This window comes from Corylus avellana, chromosome ca10 (genome assembly GCF_901000735.1).
Source record: "Corylus avellana chromosome ca10, CavTom2PMs-1.0".
NCBI lineage: Eukaryota > Viridiplantae > Streptophyta > Magnoliopsida > Fagales > Betulaceae > Corylus > Corylus avellana.
The window spans coordinates 21469163-21491952 of NC_081550.1; the positions used below are offsets into that span (position 1 = coordinate 21469163).

Sequence of the window (22790 nt, forward strand, 5' to 3'; positions counted from 1 at the left end):
AGCATTGTCTTTAGCATCTTTTGTTTTTAGCATGGCTACTTCCCAACCCGGGGAACAGCAAAGGGCAACATGCTTTTGACAACCCAAGGAGTAACTATAGCGAAACCCTTATGGACATAAATTCTCAAGACTGACCTACGGTAGCCAAGAGAGCAGCATATCACTGCACACCTGGAGAATGTGAGGACTGACCCTTTTTCCAAGCGGGGGACTACCCACGTATATGATCCTAAATATCATATTAAGCGTATTAAATGAATACTTTTTTACAAGTAATAGAATTATCATTAAAAGTGTTGGGCACCCCAGGTACACTAAGTACACAAGAAAAAGCATCTAGCTAGGAGAAAACAAAATAAGGAAATCATGATAACTAATCATCACTGGTGATAAAAAGAAACTGTCCAAAGATACAGAATATTAAAGAAAAAATATTTAATCTCCTCCAAGGAAATCATGAATAATTGTTTTGAAGAATGTTAACAAACTTAACTTTCACAGTGTCAAATTCTTAAACATTTATTTAAGGCAGCCACTTGGTTTCTATTCCTTGTTCCACTCGAGCGTTAATCATATGGAGACTTGACCACAGTAAAGAGGAAGATGGGATTTGTTTGATAAAACTTTTTAGACGTTGATTTTTTCTTTTTCGTTTAAAAAGTGTTCTGATGTGACATAAAGGTAAAAGTAGTTTTGTGTCCGAAGTGATTTGTTAACAAAAAGCAAATCCAAAATAACGTTATCAAAAGGACCCATGATTTTATGGGGGAAATATAAAATGAAGAAAACTTAGAATTACACCGGTCACTACAAAATCTTCCATGTAACAAAGTTGTAACTTTCTGAGCAAGCCTAACACACACCCCTTTGGCCCTTTGAGTTCTAGATTGGTAATTCAAGTAGAAGTTAGAAATATAAGAACCATAACAATATAATGAACTAAAAGCCACATTGCACAAATAGAGCACTACCCTGGAAAAGGTTACAGAACATTAACATGCTTGCGTTGAGTCTGGGAGGAATAACAGGACCCAACACCATCCCAGGGTTCACCACCACCACATCCAAACCCTTCTCTTTGGAAAAATCCCAAGCCGCTTTCTCAGCAAGTGTTTTAGAAACAGGATACCAGAACTACACCACAAAACAAACAAACAAAATTGTCATTACCGTTTGAAACATCCTATGTATGATTCAAACATTCAGTCCACGTCAATGCAATGCCTGATAACCCAATCGGGAGTAACACAATTATACTCAAATTGATCAAAAGCTACACAAATGGACGTCATTTTGCATATAATACGATACGGGCACTCACTCCCTTCTTCTTGCAGTCCTCAATGTCGGTCCAGCAATCCTCAGCCTCGACAATGTCGTCTGGCAAATTAGAGCTCGTAGTAATGGCCATCAACGATGACGTCACCACTACACGGCTCACCCCAGCTTCCTTCGCCGCCGTCAGAACATTTATAGTTCCCTTGATCGCCGGGTCCAGAAGTTGCTTCTACAAAAGGGCATCAATTTACATATTTTGTTGTAATAATGGTTAAATCATAACGTATATATATAATTTCAAGTTATTGTGTGAAAATTAAACAAATAAAAAGCCTCTGGGCATGAGAATAAACTGGTTAGCTCCTCCGTTACCTGCGGGTGGCGTCAGTTACCGTAAGAGTTTGATTAACGGTGAAGATTGTTGTACGGTAAGCGTTTGCAATTAATCTGAGTAAAGTTTCTTCTACATTAAAAATAAATAAATAAAATAAATAAAAAATAAAAAATAAAAAACAAATAAAAAAACCTGGGGATCCGAGACTTGATGGACGAGGGGAGAGGCGACGTGGAAGACTCCAGCGCATCCATTGACGGCGGAGACGATGGAGCCGTAGTCAAGGAGATCGATCTGGAAGAGACGGAGGCGAGTCTCAGCGCCTTCTAGGGCTTCTAGATGCTTCGTTTCACTCTCGTCCTCTGCAAATAGGGAACGAATTTAAGCGGGGAGATGGCATTTCCGTAGATAAATGCAAGGGTAAGCGCCATTTTTTGAAACGAAAGATAAAGATTGTGAACTAACTGAGATCTTGGACGGTGGCGTGGACGGTGTAGCCACGGTCGAGAAGGAGACGGACGAGCCACGATCCAATGCAGCCGCTGCCCCCGGTGACGCACACCACCTCACCCTCCTTCGCCATCCCACAGTTACTCTCTCCGATCACTGAAGTGTGGAACTCTTTACCCTGGGCTGGGTTCGGATTTTAGCTACGTGGCAAGACACTCGTCTCATATTAACTATGAGGAGATAATTATACTACATTTTTATTTTTATAATGTTGAGAAAAAAATTTGCTTTGGTTAATCGTCGTTTAAAAAAACACTTCAAATTAAATTTAAACAGTTGTGTATTGTATTTATTTAAACAGTAAATAAGCCAAATATGTTTAAGTGATCTAAGAGTTGATTGGAATTACTACATCAACAATATAAAATAAAAATTTAATTTTTAACATGATTTGCAACCAATTTAAGAGTTGAAAGTGAACATTAATCATGTTGTTAATCACTTTTCATCGTCATTGTATTATAAGACAAATACATTAAACATACAACTCAAAACACAAAAGAAAAATGCTAAGCTTACAAACAAATTTTATGCTATATGATGTGGCATAATATGATTGAGTTTCTCAAAACCTCAATAAATCTCATTTCTAATCATGTTGTAAAAGTTTTTTGTTTTTTCGTAAAACTTGTTTGTAAGCCTAGTATTCCTCAACACATAATACTCATTAAAAAAACACCAAAAAAAAAAAAAAAAAAAGGTTTTCACCTTTACATCACATGAGAATACGTTTTCAAATTATTGTTGCTAATGAACATACTTTATTTTTGCCAATATAAGCTGCCTTGCCAATTGAGCTGGAATGATAACATGGTGCGGCGTACGATAGTCAAGAAATAAATCCTCTGCTCTTTAGACTCTCAACAGCGTCCTTGATAATTTGCTCCACGGGAATGAATTGTAAACCCAAGTCCCTAAGCCTCTTGGATCCAAGCGTCGCCTTCGACAACCTAGGTTGGGTATCCTTAGGCAACCTACATGTACAGAGTAACAGAATGTCAGTCCAGCATATACAGCAAACCTACTTTGGCAACTACTTCTATTGCATTTAAGTTCTAAAATCTCCACAGAGCAGATATATCCACGTGGCCACAAGTTGCTTGACTGGAAAATCTAAAATTAATGGGGCATGGCAGCACAAAGAGAACTTAAATAAGCCTGTGAAAGATGGAACATCATCAAGAGGCAAGAATAAAAGTCTCATCACTTGGCCACTACAGAGCCAACCCCATCCGGTCCAAGGATTGGAGTGAGATTTGGTGGGGTGAACCCGAGGAAAAAACTAAAGTTGAACTTAATAAAGCATTAAAAACTAAAGTTGACAAATGGTAGTTTAGATATCTTCTTCGTCATTAAGCATTATAAGCTCTAGATCACAATTATCCTTGGAATGCAATTCAACTCCATCGTATTGCGGACTTATGGTTCAAATGTTATTTTTATGGTTATCAGATGTTCAAGTCTACATACAAGACATGTATAGAGCGGCTGCTTCAAATCTAATCGCAGTAGTAGGAAGTAAAATTTATTACCTTGGCACCTTCTATTCGGGGTAAAGTTCAGCAATCTTTGCTACAAAATCACCATAATTCGATATAGATTCAACACACAAGTGCCTTCCAGTTGCTGATTTGTTCTCATACACCAAGATATGTGCTAGGGCTACATCTTTAAAATGCACAAATCCCATAAAAAGGTCCTCAGGTGCTTCAGTGCGCCCTGCAGCAAGGATAAAATAGAATCATTAGTGCTTTTATTAGCTCTAAATATCAGAAACTTAAACTTGAAATGTCACAGACTACATCCACTCAAAGGTGTGATAGGGTTTTTGCAACATTGACCTAGATAGCGCTCATCTTCTATATAAAGGTAGAAAGAATGACAAAACTTGTTGAAAGTTTACACTACCGCGATTTTGCATGCTGCTTATTACTTGGCATGCATTGTCTTTAGCTTCTTTCGCTTTTAGAATGGCTACTTCCCAACCCGGGGAATAGCAGAGGGTAACATGCTTTTGACAACCCAAGGAGTACCTATAATGAAACCCTTATGGACAAAAATTCTCAAGACCGACCTATGGTAGCCAAGAGATGAAGGGAGTAGCATATAACTGCACACCTGCAGAAGGCAAGGACTGTCCCTTTTTCCAAGCTTGGGACTACCCATGTATATGACCCTAAATATGAGATTAAAAGTATTAAATGAATACTTGTTTTGAAGAATGTTAACAAACTTAACTTTTACAGTGACAAATTCTTAAAAATTCATTTAAGGCAGCCGCTTGATTTCTATTCCTTGTTCCACTCAAGCCCTAATCATATGGAGACTTGACCAAAGAACAGAGGAAGACACCATGATTTTATCAGGGTAACATAAAATGAAGAAAACTTATGATCACAACGGTCACTTAAAAATCTTCCAAGTAACAAAGTTTTAACTCTCTGAGAAAGCCTAACACCCCTTTGAGTTCTAGTTTGGTGATTCAAGTTGTAGTTAGAAATGTAAGTACCTTAACAATATAGTGATCATTGCACAAATAAAGCACTACCCTGGAGAAGGCTACCGAACAATAACATGCTTCCGTTGATTCTAGGAGGAATAACAGGGCCCAACACCAACCCAGGGTTCACCACCACCACATCCAAACCCTTCTCTTTGGGAAAATCCCAAGCTGCTTTCTCTGCTAGTGTTTTAGAAATCGGATACCAGAACTACACCAGAAAACAAGCAAACAAAATTGTCATTAGCGTTTGTAACATCCTATGTATGATTCAGACATTCAGTTCACGTCGATGCAATGCCTGATAACCCAATCGGGAGTACCAGAATTATACTCTAACAAATTGGTAAAAAAGCTACACAAATGGACGTGCATTTTGCATATAATACGATAGGGCCACTCACTCCCTTCTTCTTGCAGTCCTCAATGTCGGTCCAGTAATCCTCAGCCTCGACAACGTCGTCTCGCCAATTAGCGCTCGTAGTCATGGCCAGCATCGATGATGTCACCACTACACGGCTCACCCCAGCTTCCTTCGCCGCCGTCAGTACATTTATAGTTCCCTTGATCGCCGGGGTCCAGAAGTTGTTTCTACAAGAGCCATCAATTGTATATATTTTTAGAATATTGGTCAAATCATAAAATTCACTATTTATCATCCACTAGACTTTTAGGAAAATTAGTAGTTGTTGTGTAAAAATTGAAAAACAAATCAAAAAACCTCGGGATCTTGGACTTGCTCGATGGTGCTGGGAGAGGCGAGGTGGAAGACTACTACGCAGCCATTGAGGGCGGAGACGATGGAGCCGTAGTCAACGAGATCGATCTGGAAAAGACGGAGGCGAGTCTCAGCGCCTTCTAGAGCTTCTAGGTGCTTCGTTTCGCTCTCGTCCTCTGCAAACAGGGAACGAATTTAAGCGGGGAGATGGCATTTCCGTAGATAAATGCAAGAGTAAGCGCCATTTTTTAAACGAAAGATAAAGAGTCTGAACTAACTGAGATTTGGACGGTGTCGAGAAGGAGACGGACGAGCCAGGATCCAATGCAGCCGCTGCCTCCGGTGACACACACCACCTCACCCTCCGTCGCCATCCCACTCTCTCCGCTCACTGAAGTGTTGGGACTCAGGGCTGGGTTCGGATTTTGGTTCGCGGCAAGATAGGAATTCTGAAGTGGGAGTAGCGGTTTTCTTTATTTATTTGTCCGAGAATATAATATTGGTGTTTTTTATTTTTTTCAAAAGGGATAAGGGGCTAAATTAGGCCGAAATAGAGGAAATTCGTAGATACTCTTGGACAATCCAAATTTATAACCTCATTTCTCTAGATTTGGTTGAGGTGGTAACAAAAAATTACAGTATACCTTTTGTAGTTTTTCAATGTGTAACTATAGTCTATATTCGTCACTCCTAGTCCCATTTCCAAAGTATGACATGATTTCTCAATAAAAAAATTAATCTTCATACACTAAATGTTATGATTTTACGCTAGCTTATAAGAAATGAGAATAATGGTGGTGTCTGGCAAACAACATGGCTTTGACACGGCACTGTGCTACGATTTGGCAAATCTACTACATATCTGATGTAGACCTTGGTTTTCTCTAAAGTCTACTCTGACCATGAGTGATATAACGGACCTTAACTGCTATTTGAAAATTTGGCAAGTGTAATTTGCAACCAAAAATAGTGAAATTTCTTTGTAAATGAAGTGAAATGAAGACCTTTTGGTCACTTTATGAAGTTAACTTGTTCACTCCTTCAAAGAACCATGCCACAAAAGGCAAGTCAGCAGAGTTTTTACGACTATTAAAGTCCGATGCAAGTTGTCACCGTCCTTTCTGCACAGTGCAGTCGAAACGGTGTTGTTTTCCAAATAAGGCCAATATATAGCATTACTCTTTTTCAATTATCCAAATTTAATTTTAGTATCTCTTTCTCATAAAAAATAAAAAATAAAAAATAAAAAATAAAAAACCGAAAAAAAAAAAAAGTTTTTTAATATTTACAATATCTAATTCAAATCCCATCTCATTCTCACCAAAGATATAATAATAGAAGGCTAAAGATATAATAATAGAAGGATAGTGAAGAGTGATTAATGCTACACAATAATTCTTTTACAACTCTAGGAAAATAATTCATTTTAGGATCTTTGTGATTGCCTAAATAATATTCCTTTCAATAAGACATCTTGAATAAAATGGTTGTTATCTTATTCACTAAGCTTAAATGAGACCAACCTCCGGTTTACACACATTATTACCTCAAAAATATAAATTAGAACCACATTTGCAATGCATTAAGTGGTACAACAAAGAAAGAACTTGTGGTATTCTTATTCGCAGGATTCTTTTAAGATACTTTTCAAACCTCATACCTCGTAGTGCTTTAAAAGGTTTGCATCCAAATAGGAAAATATTACAACAGTAAAATGTTTTAAAATCTGAAATGAAAGGCAAAACATTTTGAATGTCTTTTTTATTCGTAATTTAATCTCACTGAAAAATACAAAAAGGCACAACAATAGTACACATGAAATATAAATAAAATAAAATAAAATAAATACAAAAAAAAAAAAAAAAAAAAAAAAAAAAGGAAGGCAAAATATTATGTGTTGTTGTCCATGTAAAAAAGGGAGTTAAATATAATCTTTTTCAGTTCTACCAAGAAGTCTCTCTATCTTCAAAACTTTGTGCATTCTGCTCTCTCCAAAGACACCACATTAAACATAACTAAGCCAACTTCCAAAATGTCACGACTTCCCTAGCTGACCTTTCCAACTCATCATCATCTCTCGCTCGTCCTTATAAGCATAACTCAATCAACGCCAAACAAATTAAATAGCAAGACCCATAAATCTTTCTCTACTTCACAATGAAAGAGAGGGTTACATTATCATTTAGCCTATTTACAACATAATATACATATATATTGTTTGGTCAAAAGTATGACTTACAAAGCTCACTAGTCTTTACTATAAACATTACTTAGCAGCTGTTCCATGCTACAAAGTAAAAGTTTTTACCATTTCACCAGACACGAGATAGATGAGTCCCCAAGTGTTCGCAAGGACTTGCAGCTAGATGTGCCTTCGAAGTGTTTACTGACACCTGGAGCGGCGTGCCACAGTCAAGAAATAAATCCCTTGCTCTTTAAACTCTCAACAGCGTCCTTGATAATTTGCTCCACGGGAATGAATTGTAAGCCCAAGTCCATCAGCTTCTTGGATCCAAGTGTTGAGGGCGACGACCCAGGTTGGGTATTCTTAAGCAACCTACATATACAAGAACATCATAACTTCGGCAGTTGATGCAACAACGTCTATTGCATTTAAGTTCTAAAATTTCCATAGAGCAGATATATTCAAGTGTCCATAACTTTCTTGACTGGAAAATCTAAAACTGACATATGATGCATGGCAGTATAAAGAGAACTTAAATTAGCCAGTGAAAGATGGAACATCATCAAGAGGCAAGAATAAAAGTCGCATATCCAACCCTGCCCAATTCAACAATTTTAAGTGAAATAGAGAAGAGCTATTTTATGATTAAAATTTTATTTTGTTACATTCAACGATGTACATGATGCCACATAATAGATATATTGCCACATCATTTAAAAATTTATAACGTGGTATCATGTACACCATTAAATGTAACAAAACAAAATCCTGATCATGAAATGGATAGAATCCTGATCCGTCCCAGGATTAGAGTGAGATTTGGTGGGGTGAACCCAAGGAAAAAAAATCATGGTTGATTTATGGCCTCCTAAAAATAGTTAAAATAAAAAAATAAAAAAAATAAAAAAAGATACACTTCCATGTACTTCCTGTAGCAGAGAATGCATTATCAATGTTAAACTTAACAAAGCTCGTTTGACAAACAGTAGTTAGATATCTTCTTCATCATTAAGCATTATAATCTCTAGATCACAATTATCCTTGGAATGCAATCCAATTCCACCGTCTTCTGGACTTAAGGTTCTGATGCTGTTTTTTTGGTTATCAGATGGTCAAGTATATATACAAGACGTGTATAGAGTGTCTGCTTCAAATCCATTTGCAGTAGCAGGATGTAAAATTTATTACCTTGGCACCTTATATGCGGGGTAAAGTTCAGCAATCTTTGCTACAAACTCACTATAATTCGATATAGATTCAACACATAAGTGCCTTCCAGTTGCTGATTTGTTCTCATACACCAGGATATGTGCTAGGGCTACATCTTTAAAATGCACATATCCCATAAAAAGGTCATCAGGTACTTCAGTGCATTCTGCAGCAAGGATAAAATAGCATCATTAGTGCTTTTGTTAACTCTAAATATCAGAAACATGACTTAAAAAGTCACAGACTACATCCAGTTAAAGGTGTGACAGGGGTCTCGCAACAATATTGACCCAGATAGGGCTCATCTTCTATATAAAGGTAGAATAACAAAACTTGTTGGAAGCTTACACTACCGTGATTTTGCCTGTTGCTTATTACTTGGCATGCATTGTCTTTAGCATCTTTGGTTTTTAGCATGGCTACTTCCCAACCCAGGGAACAGCAAAGGGCAACATGCTTTTGACAACCCAAGGAGTAACTTTAGTGTAACCCTTATGGTCATAAATTCTCAAGACTGACCTACGGTAGCCAAGAGAGCAGCATATCACTGCACACCTGCAAAATGTGAGGACTGACCCTTTTTCCAAGCTTGGGACTACCCACGTATATGACCCTAAATATCATCATATTAAGCGTATTAAATGAATATTTTTTTATAAGTAATAGAATTATCATTAAAAGTGTTGGGCACCCCAGGTACACAAAGTACACAAGAAAAACACATCTAGCTAGGAGAAAACAAAATAAGAAAATCATGATAACTAATCATCACTAGTGATAAAAAAGAAGCTGTCCAAAATACAGAATATTAAAGAAAAAATACTTAATCTCCTCCAAGGAAACCATGATTACTTGTTTTGAAGAATGTTAACAAACTTAACTTTTACAATGTCAAATTCTGAAACATTTATTTAAGGCAGCCACTTGGTTTCTATTCCTTCTTCCACTCGAGCGTTAATCATATGGAAACTTGACCAAAGTAAAGAGAAAGATGGGGTTTGTTTGATAAAACTTTTTAGACGTTGATTTTTTCTTTTTTATTTAAAAAGTATTCTGATGTGATATAAAAGTGAAAGTAGTTTTGTGAGTGTTCTGTAGCCGAAGTTATTTGTTAACAAAAAGCAAATCCAAAATAACGTTATCAAAAGGACCCATGATTTTATGTGTAATATAAAATGAAGAAAACTTATAATTACACCGGTCACAACAAAATCTTCCAAGTAACAAAGTTGTAACTTCTGAGCAAGCCTAACACACACCCCTTTGGCCCTCTGAGTTCTAGATTGGTAATTCAAGTAGAAGTTAGAAACATGAGTACCATAACAATATACTGAACTAAAAAGCCATATTGAACAAATAGAGCACTACCCTGGAAAAGGTTACAGAACAATAACATGCTTGCGTTGAGTCTGGGAGGAATAACAGGACCCAACACCATCCCAGGGTTCACCACCACCACATCCAAGCCCTTCTCTTTAGAAAAATCCCAAGCCGCTTTCTCAGCTAGTGTTTTAGAAACAGGATACCATAACTACACCACAAAACAAACAAACAAAATTGTCATTAGCGTTTGAAACATCCCATTCATGATTCAAACATTCAGTCCACATCAATGCAATGCCTGATAACCCGATCGGGAGTAACACAATTATACTCAAATTGCTCAAAAGCTACACAAATGGACGTGCATTTTGCATATAATACGATAGGGGCACTCACTCCCTTCTTCTTGCAGTCCTCGATGTCGGTCCAGCAATCCTCAGCCTCGACAATGTCGTCTGGCAAATTAGAGCTCGTAGTAATGGCCATCAACGATGATGTCACCACTACACGGCTCACCCCAGTTTCCTTCGCCGCCGTCAGAACATTTATAGTTCCCTTGATCGCCGGGTCCAGAAGTTGCTTCTACAAAAGGCGTCAATTTACATATTTTGTTGGAATAATGGTTAAATCATAACGTGTATATATATAATTTCAAGTTATTGTGTGAAAATTAAACAAATAAAAAGCCTCCGACGATAAACTGGACCAGGGGTGAAAGATCCTGGTTATTTGGTAACTAATTCTGGCGGATGGGGTCAGGACTCAGGTACCGTAGGAGTAATTAATCTGAGTAAAGTTATCCAACGTTATTAAAAAAAAAAAAAAAAAAAAAAAAAAAAAAAAAAAAAAACCTGGGGATCCGGGACTTGATGGACGATGTTGGGAGAGGCGACGTGGAAGACTCCAGCGCATCCATTGACGGCGGAGACGATGGAGCCGTAGTCAAGGAGATCGATCTGGAAGAGACGGAGGCGAGTCTCAGCGCCTTCTAGGGCTTCTAGATGCTTCGTTTCACTCTCGTCCTCTGCAAATAGGGAACGAATTTAAGCGGGGAGATGGCATTTCGGTAGATAAATGCAAGAGTAAGCGCCATTTTTTGAAACGAAAGATAAAGAGTGTGAACTAACTGAGATCTTGGACGGTGGCGTGGACGGTGTAGCCACGGTCGAGAAGGAGACGGACGAGCCAGGATCCAATGCAGCCGCTGCCTCCGGTGACGCACACCACCTCACCCTCCTTCGCCATCCCACAGTTACTCTCTCCGATCACTGAAGTGTGGAACTCTGGGCTGGGTTCGGATTTTAGCTACGTGGCAAGATGGAAATGTTGCAGTGGCAGTAGTGCTCTTTTTTTTTTTTTTTTGCCAGTAGTAGTGCTCTTTCTTTATTTGTTCGAAGATATCTTTTCATTTTTTCTTTTTTTCTTTTTTTTTTTCTGTTTTTTTTCACCCAAAAGAGATAAAGGGGCTAGATGAGCCCGAAATAGAAGAGGCACCGTTGGACAATTCAAATAATAGCATCGTCACGTATCAAGACATGTTTGAGAGTGCCTTTTTAAATAAATAATTTACATTTTTTAAATTACAATTTTAAAACATTTGAGATTACGATTTTAAAAACGCAAATTTTAAAATAGTAAAAAAAATTTGTACGATTTTAACATATTTTACTAAACACCTGTGCAATTTTAAAATCACACTCTCAAACGGGCTCTAACTAAAGAGATAATTATAGAAGATTATAATGCCATATACTACATTTTTATTTTTATTTTTATAATGTTGAGAGAAAAAAATTGTGTTGTTTAAAAAAACACTTAAAATTAAATTTAAATAGTTGTGTATTGTATTTATTTAAATAGCAAATAAGCCAAATTTTTTTGACTTATCTAAGAGTTAATTGGAATTACTACATCAACAATATAAGATAAAAATGTAATTTTTAGCATGAGTTGCAACCAATTTAAGAGTTGAAAGTGAAAATTAATCATGTTGTTAATCATTTTTCATTGTCATTGTGTTATAAGACAAATACATTAAACATACAACTCAAAACACAAAAGAAAAATGCTAAGCTTACAAACAAATTTTATATTACATCATGTAATACAATATAATTGAGTTTCTCAAAAGCTGAATAAATCCCATTTCTAATCATGTTGTAAATTTATTTATTTATTTTTATTTTTTGTAAGCCTAGCAATGCATTAAGTGGTACAAAAAAGAAAGAACTTGTGGTATTCTTATTCACAGGATTCTTTTAAGATACTTTTCAAACCTCATACCTCGTAGTGCTTTAAAAGGTTTGCGTCCAAATAGGAAAACGTTACAACAGTAAAACGCTTTAAAATCTGAAATCAAAGGCAAAACGTTTTGAATGACTTTTTTATTCGTAATTTAATCTCACTGAAAAACACAAAGAGGCACAATCATACTACACATGAAATATAAAAAATAAATAAATAAATTTTTTAAAAAAAAATAAAAAAGCAAAATATTTTATGTTGTTGTCCATGTATAAAAGGGAGTTAAATATAATATTTTTCGGTTCTATCAAGAAATCTCTCTATCTTCAAAACTCTCTGCATTCTGTTCTCTCAAAGACACCACATTAAACATAAATAAGCCAACTTCCAAAATGTCACGACTCACCTAGCTGACCTTTCCAACTCATCATCATCTCTCTCTCTCTCTCTCTCTCTCTCTCGTCCTTATAAGCATAACTCAATCAACGCCAAACAAATTAAATAGCAAGACCCATAAATCTGTGTCAACTTCACAATGAAAGAGAGGGTTACATTATCATTTAGCCTATTTACAACATAATATACATATATATTGTTTGGTCAAAAGTTTACAAAGCTCACTAGTCTTTACTACAAAAATTACTTAGCAGCTGTTCCATGCTACAAAGTAAAAGTTCTTACCATTTCATCAGACACGAGATAGATGGGTCCCCAAGTGTTCGCAAGGACTTGCAGCTAGTGCCTTTGAAGTGTTTACTGACACCTGGTGCTGCGTGCCGCAGTCAAGAAATAAATCCCTTGCTCTTTAAACTCTCAAGAGCATCCTTGATAATTTGCTCCAACGGAATGAATTGTAAGCCCAAGTCCGTCAGCTTCTTGGATCCAAGTGTCGAGGGCGACGACCCAGGTTGGTTATTCTTAAGCAACCTACATATGCAAGAACATCATAACTTCGGCAGTTGATGCAACCACTTCTATTGCATTTAAGTTCTAAAATTTCCATAGAGCAGATATATTCAAGTGGCCATAACTTTCTTAACTGGAAAATCTAAAACTGACATATGATGCATGGCAGTATAAAGAGAACTTAAATTAGCCAGTGAAAGATGGAACATCATCAAGAGGCAAGAATAAAAGTCGCATATCCAACTCTGCCCAATTCAACAATTTTAAGTGAAATAGAGAAGAGCTATTTTATGGTTAAAATGTTATTTTGTTACATTTAACGATGTATATGATGCCACATAATGGATATATTGCCAAAACATTTAAAAATCTATAACGAGGTATCATGTATACCATTAAATGTAACAAAATAAAATCCTGACAATGAAATGGAGAGGATCCTGATCAGTCCTCGGATTGGAGTGAGATTTGGTGGGATGAACCCAAGGAAAAAAAATCATGGTTGATTTATGGCTTCCTAAAAATAGTTAAAATCAAAACAAAATAAAAGATACACTTCCATGTACTTCCTGTAGCAGAGAATGCATTATCAATGTTAAACTTAACAAAGCTCGTTTGACAAACAGTAGTTAGATATCTTCTTCATCATTAAGCATTATAATCTCTAGATCACAATTATCCTTGGAATGCAATCCAATTCCACCATCTTCTGGACTTAATGTTCTGATGCTGTTTTTATGGTTATCAGATGTTCAAGTCTATATACAAGACGTGTATAGAGTGTCTGCTTCAAATCCATTTGCAGTACCAGGATGTAAAATTTATTACCTTGGCACCTTATATGCGGGGTAAAGTTCAGCAATCTTTGCTACAAAATCACTATAATTCCATATAGATTCAACACACAAGTGCCTTCCAGTTGCTGATTTGTTCTCATACACCAGGATATGTGCTAGGGCTACATCTTTAAAATGCACATATCCAATAAAAAGGTCCTCAGGTACTTCACTGCATTCTGCAGCAAGGATAAAATAGCATCATTAGTGCTTTTGTTAACTCTAAATATCAGGAACATGACTTAAAAAGTCACAGACTACATCCAGTTAAAGGTGTGACAGGGGTCTCGCAACAATATTGACCCAGATAAGGCTCATCTTCTATATAAAGGTAGAATAACAAAACTTGTTGGAAGCTTACACTACCGTGATTTTGCCTGTTGCTTATTACTTGGCTTGCATTGTCTTTAGCATCTTTTGTTTTTAGCATGGCTACTTCCCAACCCAGGGAACAGCAAAGGGCAACATGCTTCTGACAACCCAAGCAGTAGCTTTAGTGTAACCCTTAAGGTCATAAATTCTCAAGACTAACCTACGGTAGCCAAGAGAGCAGCATATCACTGCACACCTGCAGAATGTGACTGACCCTTTTTCCAAGCTTGGGACTACCCACGTATAGGACCCTAAATATCATCATATTATGCGTATTAAATGAATACTTTTTTTATAAGTAACAGAATTATCATTAAAAGTGTTGGGCACCCTAGGTACACAAAGTACACAAGAAAAAACATCTAGCTAGGAGAAAACAAAATAAGAAAATCATGATAATTAATCATCACTGGTGATAAAAAAGAAGCTGTCCAAAATACAGAATATTAAAGAAAAAATACTTAATCTCCTCCAAGGAAACCATGAATACTTGTTTTGAAGAAAGTTAACAAACTTAACTTTTACAGTGTCAAATTCTTAAACATTTATTTAAGGCAGCCACTTGGTTTCTATTCCTCATTCCACTTGAGCGTTAATCATATGGAGACTTGACCAAAGTAAAGAGGAAGATGGGGTTTGTTTGATAAAACTTTTTAGACGTTGATTTTTTCTTTTTTGTTTAAAAAGTGTTCTGATGTGACATAAAAGTGAAAGTAGTTTTGTGAGTGTACTGTATCCAAAGTTATTTGTTAACAAAAAGCAAATCCAAAATAACGTTATCAAAAGGACCCATGATTTTATGGGTGTAATATAAAATGAAGAAAACTTATAATTACACTGGTCACAACAAAATCTTCCAAGTAACAAAGTTGTAATTTCTGAGCAAGCCTAACACACACCCCTTTGGCCCTTTGAGTTCTAGATTGGTAATTCACGTAGAAGTTAGAAATATAAGTACCATAACAATATAATGAACTAAAAAGCCACATTGAAGAAATAGAGCACTACCCTGGAAAAGGTTACAGAACAATAACATGCTTGCGTTGAGTCTGGGAGGAATAAGAGGACCCAACACCATCCCAGGGTTCACCATCACCACATCCAAACCCTTCTCTTTGGAAAAATCCCAAGCCGCTTTCTCAGCTAGTGTTTTAGAAACAGGATACCATAACTACACCACAAAACAAACAAACAAAATTGTCGTTAGCGTTTGAAACATCCCATTTATGATTCAAACAGTCAGTCCACATCAATGCAATGCCTGATAACCCAATCGGGAGTAACACAATTATACTCAAATTGCTCAAAAGCTACACAAATGGACGTGCATTTTGCATATAATACGATAGGGGCACTCACTCCCTTCTTCTTGCAGTCCTCAATGTCGGTCCAGCAATCCTCAACCTCGACAATGTCGTCTGGAAAATTAGAGCTCGTAGTAATGGCCATCAACGATGATGTCACCACCACACGGCTCACCCCAGCTTCCTTCGCCGCCGTTAGAACATTTATAGTTCCCTTGATCGCCGGGTCCAGAAGTTGCTTCTACAAAAGGCATCAATTTACATATTTTGTTGGAATAATGGTTAAATCATAACGTGTATATATATAATTTCAAGTTATTGTGTGAAAATTAAACAAATAAAAAGCCTCCTTGGCATGAGGATAAATGCTTAGGCGGTCAGGGTGAAAGCTGCACCGGGTTCTGGCGGGTGGAGTCAGTTATCGTAAGAATTTGATTAACGGTGAAGATTGTTATAAAGAATGTGTTTGCGCCATGAAATTAATTTGAGTAGAGTTATCCTTAAGTTATAAAAAAATAAAATAAAAAAACCTGGGGATCCGGGACTTGTTGGAGGATGTTGGGAGAGGCGACGTGGAAGACTCCAGCGCATCCATTGACGGCGGAGACGATGGAGCCGTAGTCAAGGAGATCGATCTGGAAGAGACGGAGGCGAGTCTCAGCGCCTTCTAGGGCTTCTAGATGCTTCGTTTCACTCTCGTCCTCTGCAAATAGGGAACGAATTTAAGCGGGGAGATGGCATTTCCGTAGATAAATGCAAGAGTAAGCGCCATTTTTTGAAACGAAAGATAGTGTGTGAACTAACTGAGATCTTGGACGGTGGCGTGGACGGTGTAGCCACGGTCGAGAAGGAGACGGACGAGCCAGGATCCAATGCAGCCGCTGCCTCCGGTGACGCACACCACCTCACCCTCCTTCGCCATCCCACAGTTACTCTCTCCGATCACTGAAGTGTGGAATTCCTTACCCTGGGCTGGGTTCGGATTTTAGCTACGTGGCAAGATACTCGTCTCATATTAACTATAAGGAGATAATTATACTACATTTTTATTTTTATAATGTCGAGAAAAAAATTTGCTTTGGTTAATCGTTGTTTAAAAAAACACTTAAAATTAAATTTAAACAGTTGTGTATTGTATTTATTTAAACAGCAAAGAAGCCATATCTTTTAAACGAATCAAATAGTTAATTGGAATTACTACATCAACGATGTAAGATAAAAATGTAATTTTTAACATAAGTTGCAACCAACTCTTTTCATCGTCATTGTGTTATAAGACAAATACATTAAACATACAACTCAAAATACTGAAGAAAAATGCTAAGCTTACAAACAAATTTTATGTTACATAATATGGCACAATATGATTGAGTTTCTCAAAAGCTGAATAAATCACATTTCTAATCGTGTTGTAAAAGTTTTTTTTTTGTAAAACTTATTTGTAAGCCTAACATTCCTCAACACATAATGCTCCTTTACATCACATGAGAATACGTTTTCAAATTAAAAATACTCCCAAAAACACATTTAACTTGCATACCCAAACTGTCCTGAGATTGAAGAACACATCCACAAAACACACCATGTATGGTATCAAATAACCCACGAAACTTTCCTCAGATTGAAGAATACATCCGCAAATGTAACTATCATGAAACAAATACAGAAATAGTACAAAATCTTAAAACTTGAATTTTTGCTAAAGCATCCTTCCTCAATGGGGATAATTTATAATCAAGTGAGGTTCAAAATAAGATATCGTGAAATTGTAAAGGAGCTATCTCTTCTCTTAATAACTAATGCTTGCAAAATTGGGGCAGGCACAGCACTAAATCAATCATGTCTATCCAGAAACTTCTCTATCAGGACTGAAAACGCTGCAAAACCAGCACAACCAGCACACGCTGCTTTCGGACCACCTAAGAACCACGCAACAGAAGATGGGTAAAATATTACATGGGAAGTAAAAGAGCAGAACCAGAGGAAAAAAAAAAAATCATGATAAGCAACAAAATACAGTAAAAGAACTGCTAAAGTGCATTGCATGTAGGCATGATAAGAGGATCTACTAAAGAATCCAACCTCAATCCAAAGTACAAGAAACCCACTCCACACTCCTTTGAGAGAGTAAAATGAAGGGGATCAGGATCCCTGTTATTACCCTTGCCCCTTCTTATTGGGCAAGGTACTGTTAGAGGGGACCTCCAGCCGAAAAAGCCCCCTCCTCTCACAGACCCCTAAAATTTTTCCTGCTCCCCTCTTCTTTGGGCAAGAGATTGTAAGGAATCAAAATCTTGTAAGGAATCCAAATCTAAATGACGGACTCCAATGGCGTTTGTCTCCAGAAATAGTAACTAAAAAAAGAATTTACCTATAATGGCTAATACGGTAAAGGATTTGGCTTAGGTGCTTAAAAAAAACTACTGAAGATTTCCTGTAGTTTTTTTAGCGATTCAAATTTAATTTCATTCTCTCTATTTTCCATAAAAATTTGAAATTAAATTTGAACCATTAAAAAATTCCTATAATTTTTATCATTTTTTTTTTATGGCGCCTAAGCTAAATCAGTGCTAAATCCTACCGTAAATGAGTCCAAATGAAAAATAAGCCACATAAGGTCAGCCTACAGTGACTAATCAATGAATTAGTTGGTTGCTAATGAATCCTTTCCCAGCTTTTACAAGAAAGTTCATATATTCAAAGGCACAGCTTTCCTGAGGTTGATGTGAAGCATAACAGTTAAGCCCAAACTAAGCAGTTTCCCAATAATGAAGCCTTTCCCAGCTTTTACAAGAAGGTTTATATATTCAAAGGCACAGCTTCCCGAGGTTGATGTGAAGCTTAACAGTTAAAGCCCAAACTAAGCAGTTTCCCAATAATGAATCCTTTCCCAGCTTTTACAAGAAAGTTTATATATTCAAAGGCACAGCTTCCCGAGGTTAATGTGAAGCTTAACAGTTAAGCCCAAACTAAGCAGTTTCCCAATATTTCAGGAGGACCCACACAATCGGGTCCAGAAGTAGGCATCTCCAGGGGTATTTGTTAAAGTACGTTATGGCATACATGTCTTGTAAATGTATCTGCAAAGCTACTAAACTTTAGTTAAAGCTGTTGGAAAGAGCATTCCCTTTGTCTTCCCCATCCATACATCTGTATAACTCAACTTAATCAACCTAATAAATGAAGATTTTGAAACTCCGGCAAAACAAAGAAAAGTTTTTATAGTCTATCACTATCTAGAAAATGGGGGAAAACTATTTACAATTACTATTTTTTTCACATTATGTCCAATTTCATTACATTCACCACCCCGTCATTAAATTCATCGCATTCACAATCACCTCTGTTGTTGTACACATGCATCACCCAATCAGTTGTTTTCCATGACAGTGTTCCAGAAAGCTCTATTCTAACGCCATTCTGTACTCTTTTCTTTTTCTTTTTTTCTCTTTTTAGTTTTAAATATTATTAAAAAAGAGATTATTTAAGGATTAATTAATATAGTCAAGAACAGGGAAAAACACTCTTCATAATAAAGTGAATTCCTCCAAACTCATCTAGAAAACTAGAAATCACAAAGATCTTTCTCAATAGATTCTGTTTGCATTAATCTCCTAATAGTAGCCCACCTCTCTTAAAAGCCTAGATTCTTCGTAACTATACTGCTCATAAGCAAAGAGGAGTCACCTTCCAGAACTTCCTCTTCGACAAACTAAAATATTTATCCACCAGCCTTTCAAATTCCTGCTTCTCAGTTTGGACCACTCAATAAACCTCAAAAAGAGGGCAGATCAAAATCTCATCTGCTTTGCAATTGACAACTAATCAAAATATGTTTATATTCAACGCAAAGCTTCCCACACTTGTGCTCAAATAGACTAGTTTCCTTGAAATAAGCTCTTTAACAATAGATCATATAACCTTATAGAACCCAATGTTTTCAAAGAAAAATAATAGTACCCAGATATAGCTAGATAATGACTTAGGTTCGACGATAAAGATACTATAGGCATGAGAGTCAAAGTGACAGGATCCTAATTTCCGTGCTCAAATAAGACTCCTTACACGGCCAAGCCCCTGGACTAAATGTCATTACATGAAAATTGGCAGGTAAGTTTAGGCTTTCCACGAGATGAGTGAGCAAAATGCTAATTAGAGCAACCCACCATTATTTTGCTTAAGCCACTCAACAGTGACCCCTTGTCTATCTTGAAAAATGCAAAAATCATATAAGCAGCTGAACCCATGACCATTGTAATTCAATCCATATATGCTATAAACTTAAAGTTGAAACTATGAAGAAAACAGAATGATATGGTGGTAATCTGAAATACAAAAGGCCTTTGACTTTAATAAGGTCAACTCAAGTATAGGACTCAAAGATGATGTCTAAAATGTACTCTTCTCTAACTGCAAGTCACCAGTTGTTATGCACTCGTACATAGAAAGAATGCTCATGTGATTGAGAAAGGGGTTACCTTTTGCTGATAGTGTACCTCCAGTTACACACCCAGCAACAACTGTATTTGTCATATCATGTTTTGCCCGTGCCTGAAAACAATAATCAAGAATCATTTTTGATGCAAAGATATATTGAACCGAATAGGTAGGACAGAACCATATCCTTTTGTTTTAGATATGCAACAGTACCTTCTCAACAACACATTCAGCTGCTGAAAAAACCAAGCCCATGACTGCAAATGCTTTGCAGGAACTCCAGCTCCTCCGCCCCATCTGCTTTGCTTGATAAATGAACTGCTGCTTACCAGTCATTTCCTCTTGCATTATAGGGTTGTCCAATGCCCCTAGAAACAAACCCATGAACAGCCCAAGGCCACCTCCTAGAAACATTTCCACAACACAATAGAAAACAAATTAGTCAATGTGCTCTAACCCCCAACCCCTAGATGAAGCCACAAACCTAACAAATAGAGGAGATTCATCTGATTGCTTTCAAAGACAGTGAAACAGTAAGTTAAGATACTTTGGCTTAGTTAAAATAGAGTTTTGTCCATTCTCTTGGGAATATAAGACTTCAAGTTTACCGTTTCTTCCTGTTGAAGGGAGGATTGGGGGGGGAGGGGGGAATCACTTCAGCATTATCAACAAAATGCCTAATATCTATTGGTTTGGTTGCAGGAAAATGTGGGTAAAGGGAAAACTTTCCCGCCCCAAAATACCGTAACAACCTAAACCAACCGAATTAACCAAAAAAAAAAAAAAAAAGGTTTTCCCACATTTTCTCTGCAACCAAACAGGCTAAAAATGAAAATTGGAAAAAGAAACATGTGGGACAAAAAAAAAACGACTGAAGGGTGGTTTGTTCTAACCCATTACTCCGCTGACAACACTGCGCACAGCGCAATTGTTCCAAATATCTTGGCCGCGTATTTCCTCGACCGTGGGCAATCTTATGGGCTCAATCGGAGGCCTCTCTGCTTCTTTTGGGCTCGAGGAACCGCTCGTAGATTCATTTCCCGTACCAGAAGCCATGGAAGTAGATCGAATCGGAAGCGGGAAACTGGCATACCAATAAAAATGCGTGAGTTTGAGCGTGCGCGCGCGCGCGAGAGGAGCGGTGGTGAAGATGATGAGTCACGGAGGCTTTGTGGCCTCGCCGCCAGTGAAGTACACAGAAGTGAGTCTATGAAGCTCTTTATGAAGCTCATTGAGTCCACCCGAGGGAAAATACCTAGTTGGCACTAACGTTGGCCCTTTGGAATCTTGGGATGCAAGAATTATGCGTGTGCGATGTTGCCCGATATCGCGGTATGCTCAAGTCACGGCTTGTCGCAAGTGTTTGTTGGGGATGAGAATGTTACATAAATGGGGTCGAAAAATTCATACAAATGAATTTTTAAAAGTGAGGTTTTTTTTGTTTTTTTTGTTTTTTTTTTTGTCCCCAAGGATTCAGTCGACTGCTCATGAAACGGAGATTAGTAGTTCGAATCCCCCTTCATCTTTTGTGTGGACAAAAAAAAAAAAGAAAAAAAAAAGTGTTTTTTAAGTTATTAAAAAAAAAGAAATATATAGTAAAAAATACATGTCACTTTTTTTGTTTTTGACAATATTTTTATTTTGTTACAACATATTCACTAAACACCACCAAATACATTCCACTAAACACTATTTATCTCATTTTTTCAAAAAAATCAATATAAAAACATTCTCACTTTTTATATTATTTAATTTTTACTACTATTCAAATAAATAAAAAAAATCACTGTAAAACAAAAAAAAAAATCACTTTTCAATACCATTTTTTTTTTACTTTTTTACATCAATTATTATTATTATTATTATTATTATTATGAACCATGCCTTGGAAAAGCCATATTGTTTAACAAACAAGGCCTATTTGACAATTCGCCCCCTTTAATTGTTTAGGGTGAACAAACACCTCCATTTCCTAATGTCATCTCCAAATTAATCAATACCGCCCCTAAACATCACTTGTCTTTATTTATCTCACTTCACCTATAAATTTAGGCATTTGTAATGTAAACACTCAAGCAACAAGAGAAAAATGTAATATCTAATGCTTTTTACATGTAAATGTATGTTATAGATCGAACCATGTAATTTATGTACATTTTTTGTAATCAATTTTTTCATGGCATTAGACATATTGACTAATGTCAGTATCCCCAATGGCCCTGTAGACTCCAAGTTATGTTTTCTTCATTTTGTTAGTGTGTTAAATTACCATTTATCTGAACAGTTTATATTGATAGGAAATAGTTAATTTAATCAATTTGTTTATACTTTAATACTCTTTTTCACATGTGGACTAAAACTTACCCTTAATCAGCGATGACAACACGTTGAATATTTAAAGGTGAGTTGTATAATTAGGGTTCAAACTCAAGAGATATGCTATAATATCATGTTAAATCACCACTATTTTTAAAAAAAAAAAAAAAAATTAAGTTGATATAGTGGTTTTTCAAAATATAAAAAGTGAGGTTGTTCTTCCAAATTTCATAACAATTTTAAAGAATCTAATGTAAATTCTCTTATAGGCTCTGCAATATCCAAGGTATTACAGTAATCACAATCCATATGCCACAA

At 36.6% G+C, this 22790-nt stretch overlaps 5 protein-coding genes across 5 annotated transcripts; all 5 read right to left on the reverse strand.

Moving 5' to 3' along the window:
* Positions 1-939: 939 nt before the first annotated feature.
* On the reverse strand, positions 940-5791 carry LOC132163162 (phenylacetaldehyde reductase-like). Its single transcript, XM_059573349.1, has 10 exons — positions 5619-5791; positions 5344-5516; positions 5027-5213; positions 4671-4833; positions 3655-3841; positions 2883-3096; positions 2078-2262; positions 1805-1974; positions 1322-1507; positions 940-1134 (listed from the first exon to the last, which is right to left on the reverse strand). The coding sequence occupies exons 7-10, from the start codon at positions 2193-2195 to the stop codon at positions 940-942; spliced, it is 669 nt and encodes a 222-aa protein (XP_059429332.1). The 5' UTR covers positions 2196-2262; positions 2883-3096; positions 3655-3841; positions 4671-4833; positions 5027-5213; positions 5344-5516; positions 5619-5791.
* On the reverse strand, positions 2952-5714 carry LOC132163163 (cinnamoyl-CoA reductase 1-like). The gene is made up of 6 exons (XM_059573350.1): positions 5615-5714; positions 5363-5516; positions 5027-5213; positions 4671-4833; positions 3739-3841; positions 2952-3096 (listed from the first exon to the last, which is right to left on the reverse strand). Exons 1-6 carry the CDS (start codon positions 5712-5714, stop codon positions 2952-2954), a joined length of 852 nt encoding a protein of 283 aa, XP_059429333.1.
* A 1649-nt stretch (positions 5792-7440) lies between the features above and the next one.
* LOC132164029 (cinnamoyl-CoA reductase CAD2-like) lies at positions 7441-11402 on the reverse strand. The gene is made up of 6 exons (XM_059574436.1): positions 11185-11402; positions 10909-11081; positions 10454-10639; positions 10103-10265; positions 8714-8900; positions 7441-7897 (listed from the first exon to the last, which is right to left on the reverse strand). The coding sequence occupies exons 1-6, from the start codon at positions 11300-11302 to the stop codon at positions 7753-7755; spliced, it is 972 nt and encodes a 323-aa protein (XP_059430419.1). The 5' UTR covers positions 11303-11402; the 3' UTR covers positions 7441-7752.
* A 1383-nt stretch (positions 11403-12785) lies between these two features.
* Positions 12786-16726, reverse strand: LOC132164428 (cinnamoyl-CoA reductase CAD2-like). The gene is made up of 6 exons (XM_059574941.1): positions 16524-16726; positions 16250-16422; positions 15775-15960; positions 15424-15586; positions 14036-14222; positions 12786-13228 (listed from the first exon to the last, which is right to left on the reverse strand). The coding sequence occupies exons 1-6, from the start codon at positions 16639-16641 to the stop codon at positions 13084-13086; spliced, it is 972 nt and encodes a 323-aa protein (XP_059430924.1). The 5' UTR covers positions 16642-16726; the 3' UTR covers positions 12786-13083.
* A 561-nt stretch (positions 16727-17287) lies between these two features.
* Positions 17288-21458, reverse strand: LOC132162749 (mitochondrial import inner membrane translocase subunit TIM22-4-like). Its single transcript, XM_059572978.1, has 4 exons — positions 21050-21458; positions 20370-20560; positions 20198-20270; positions 17288-17638 (listed from the first exon to the last, which is right to left on the reverse strand). The coding sequence occupies exons 1-4, from the start codon at positions 21210-21212 to the stop codon at positions 17553-17555; spliced, it is 513 nt and encodes a 170-aa protein (XP_059428961.1). The 5' UTR covers positions 21213-21458; the 3' UTR covers positions 17288-17552.
* Positions 21459-22790: the final 1332 nt, after the last annotated feature.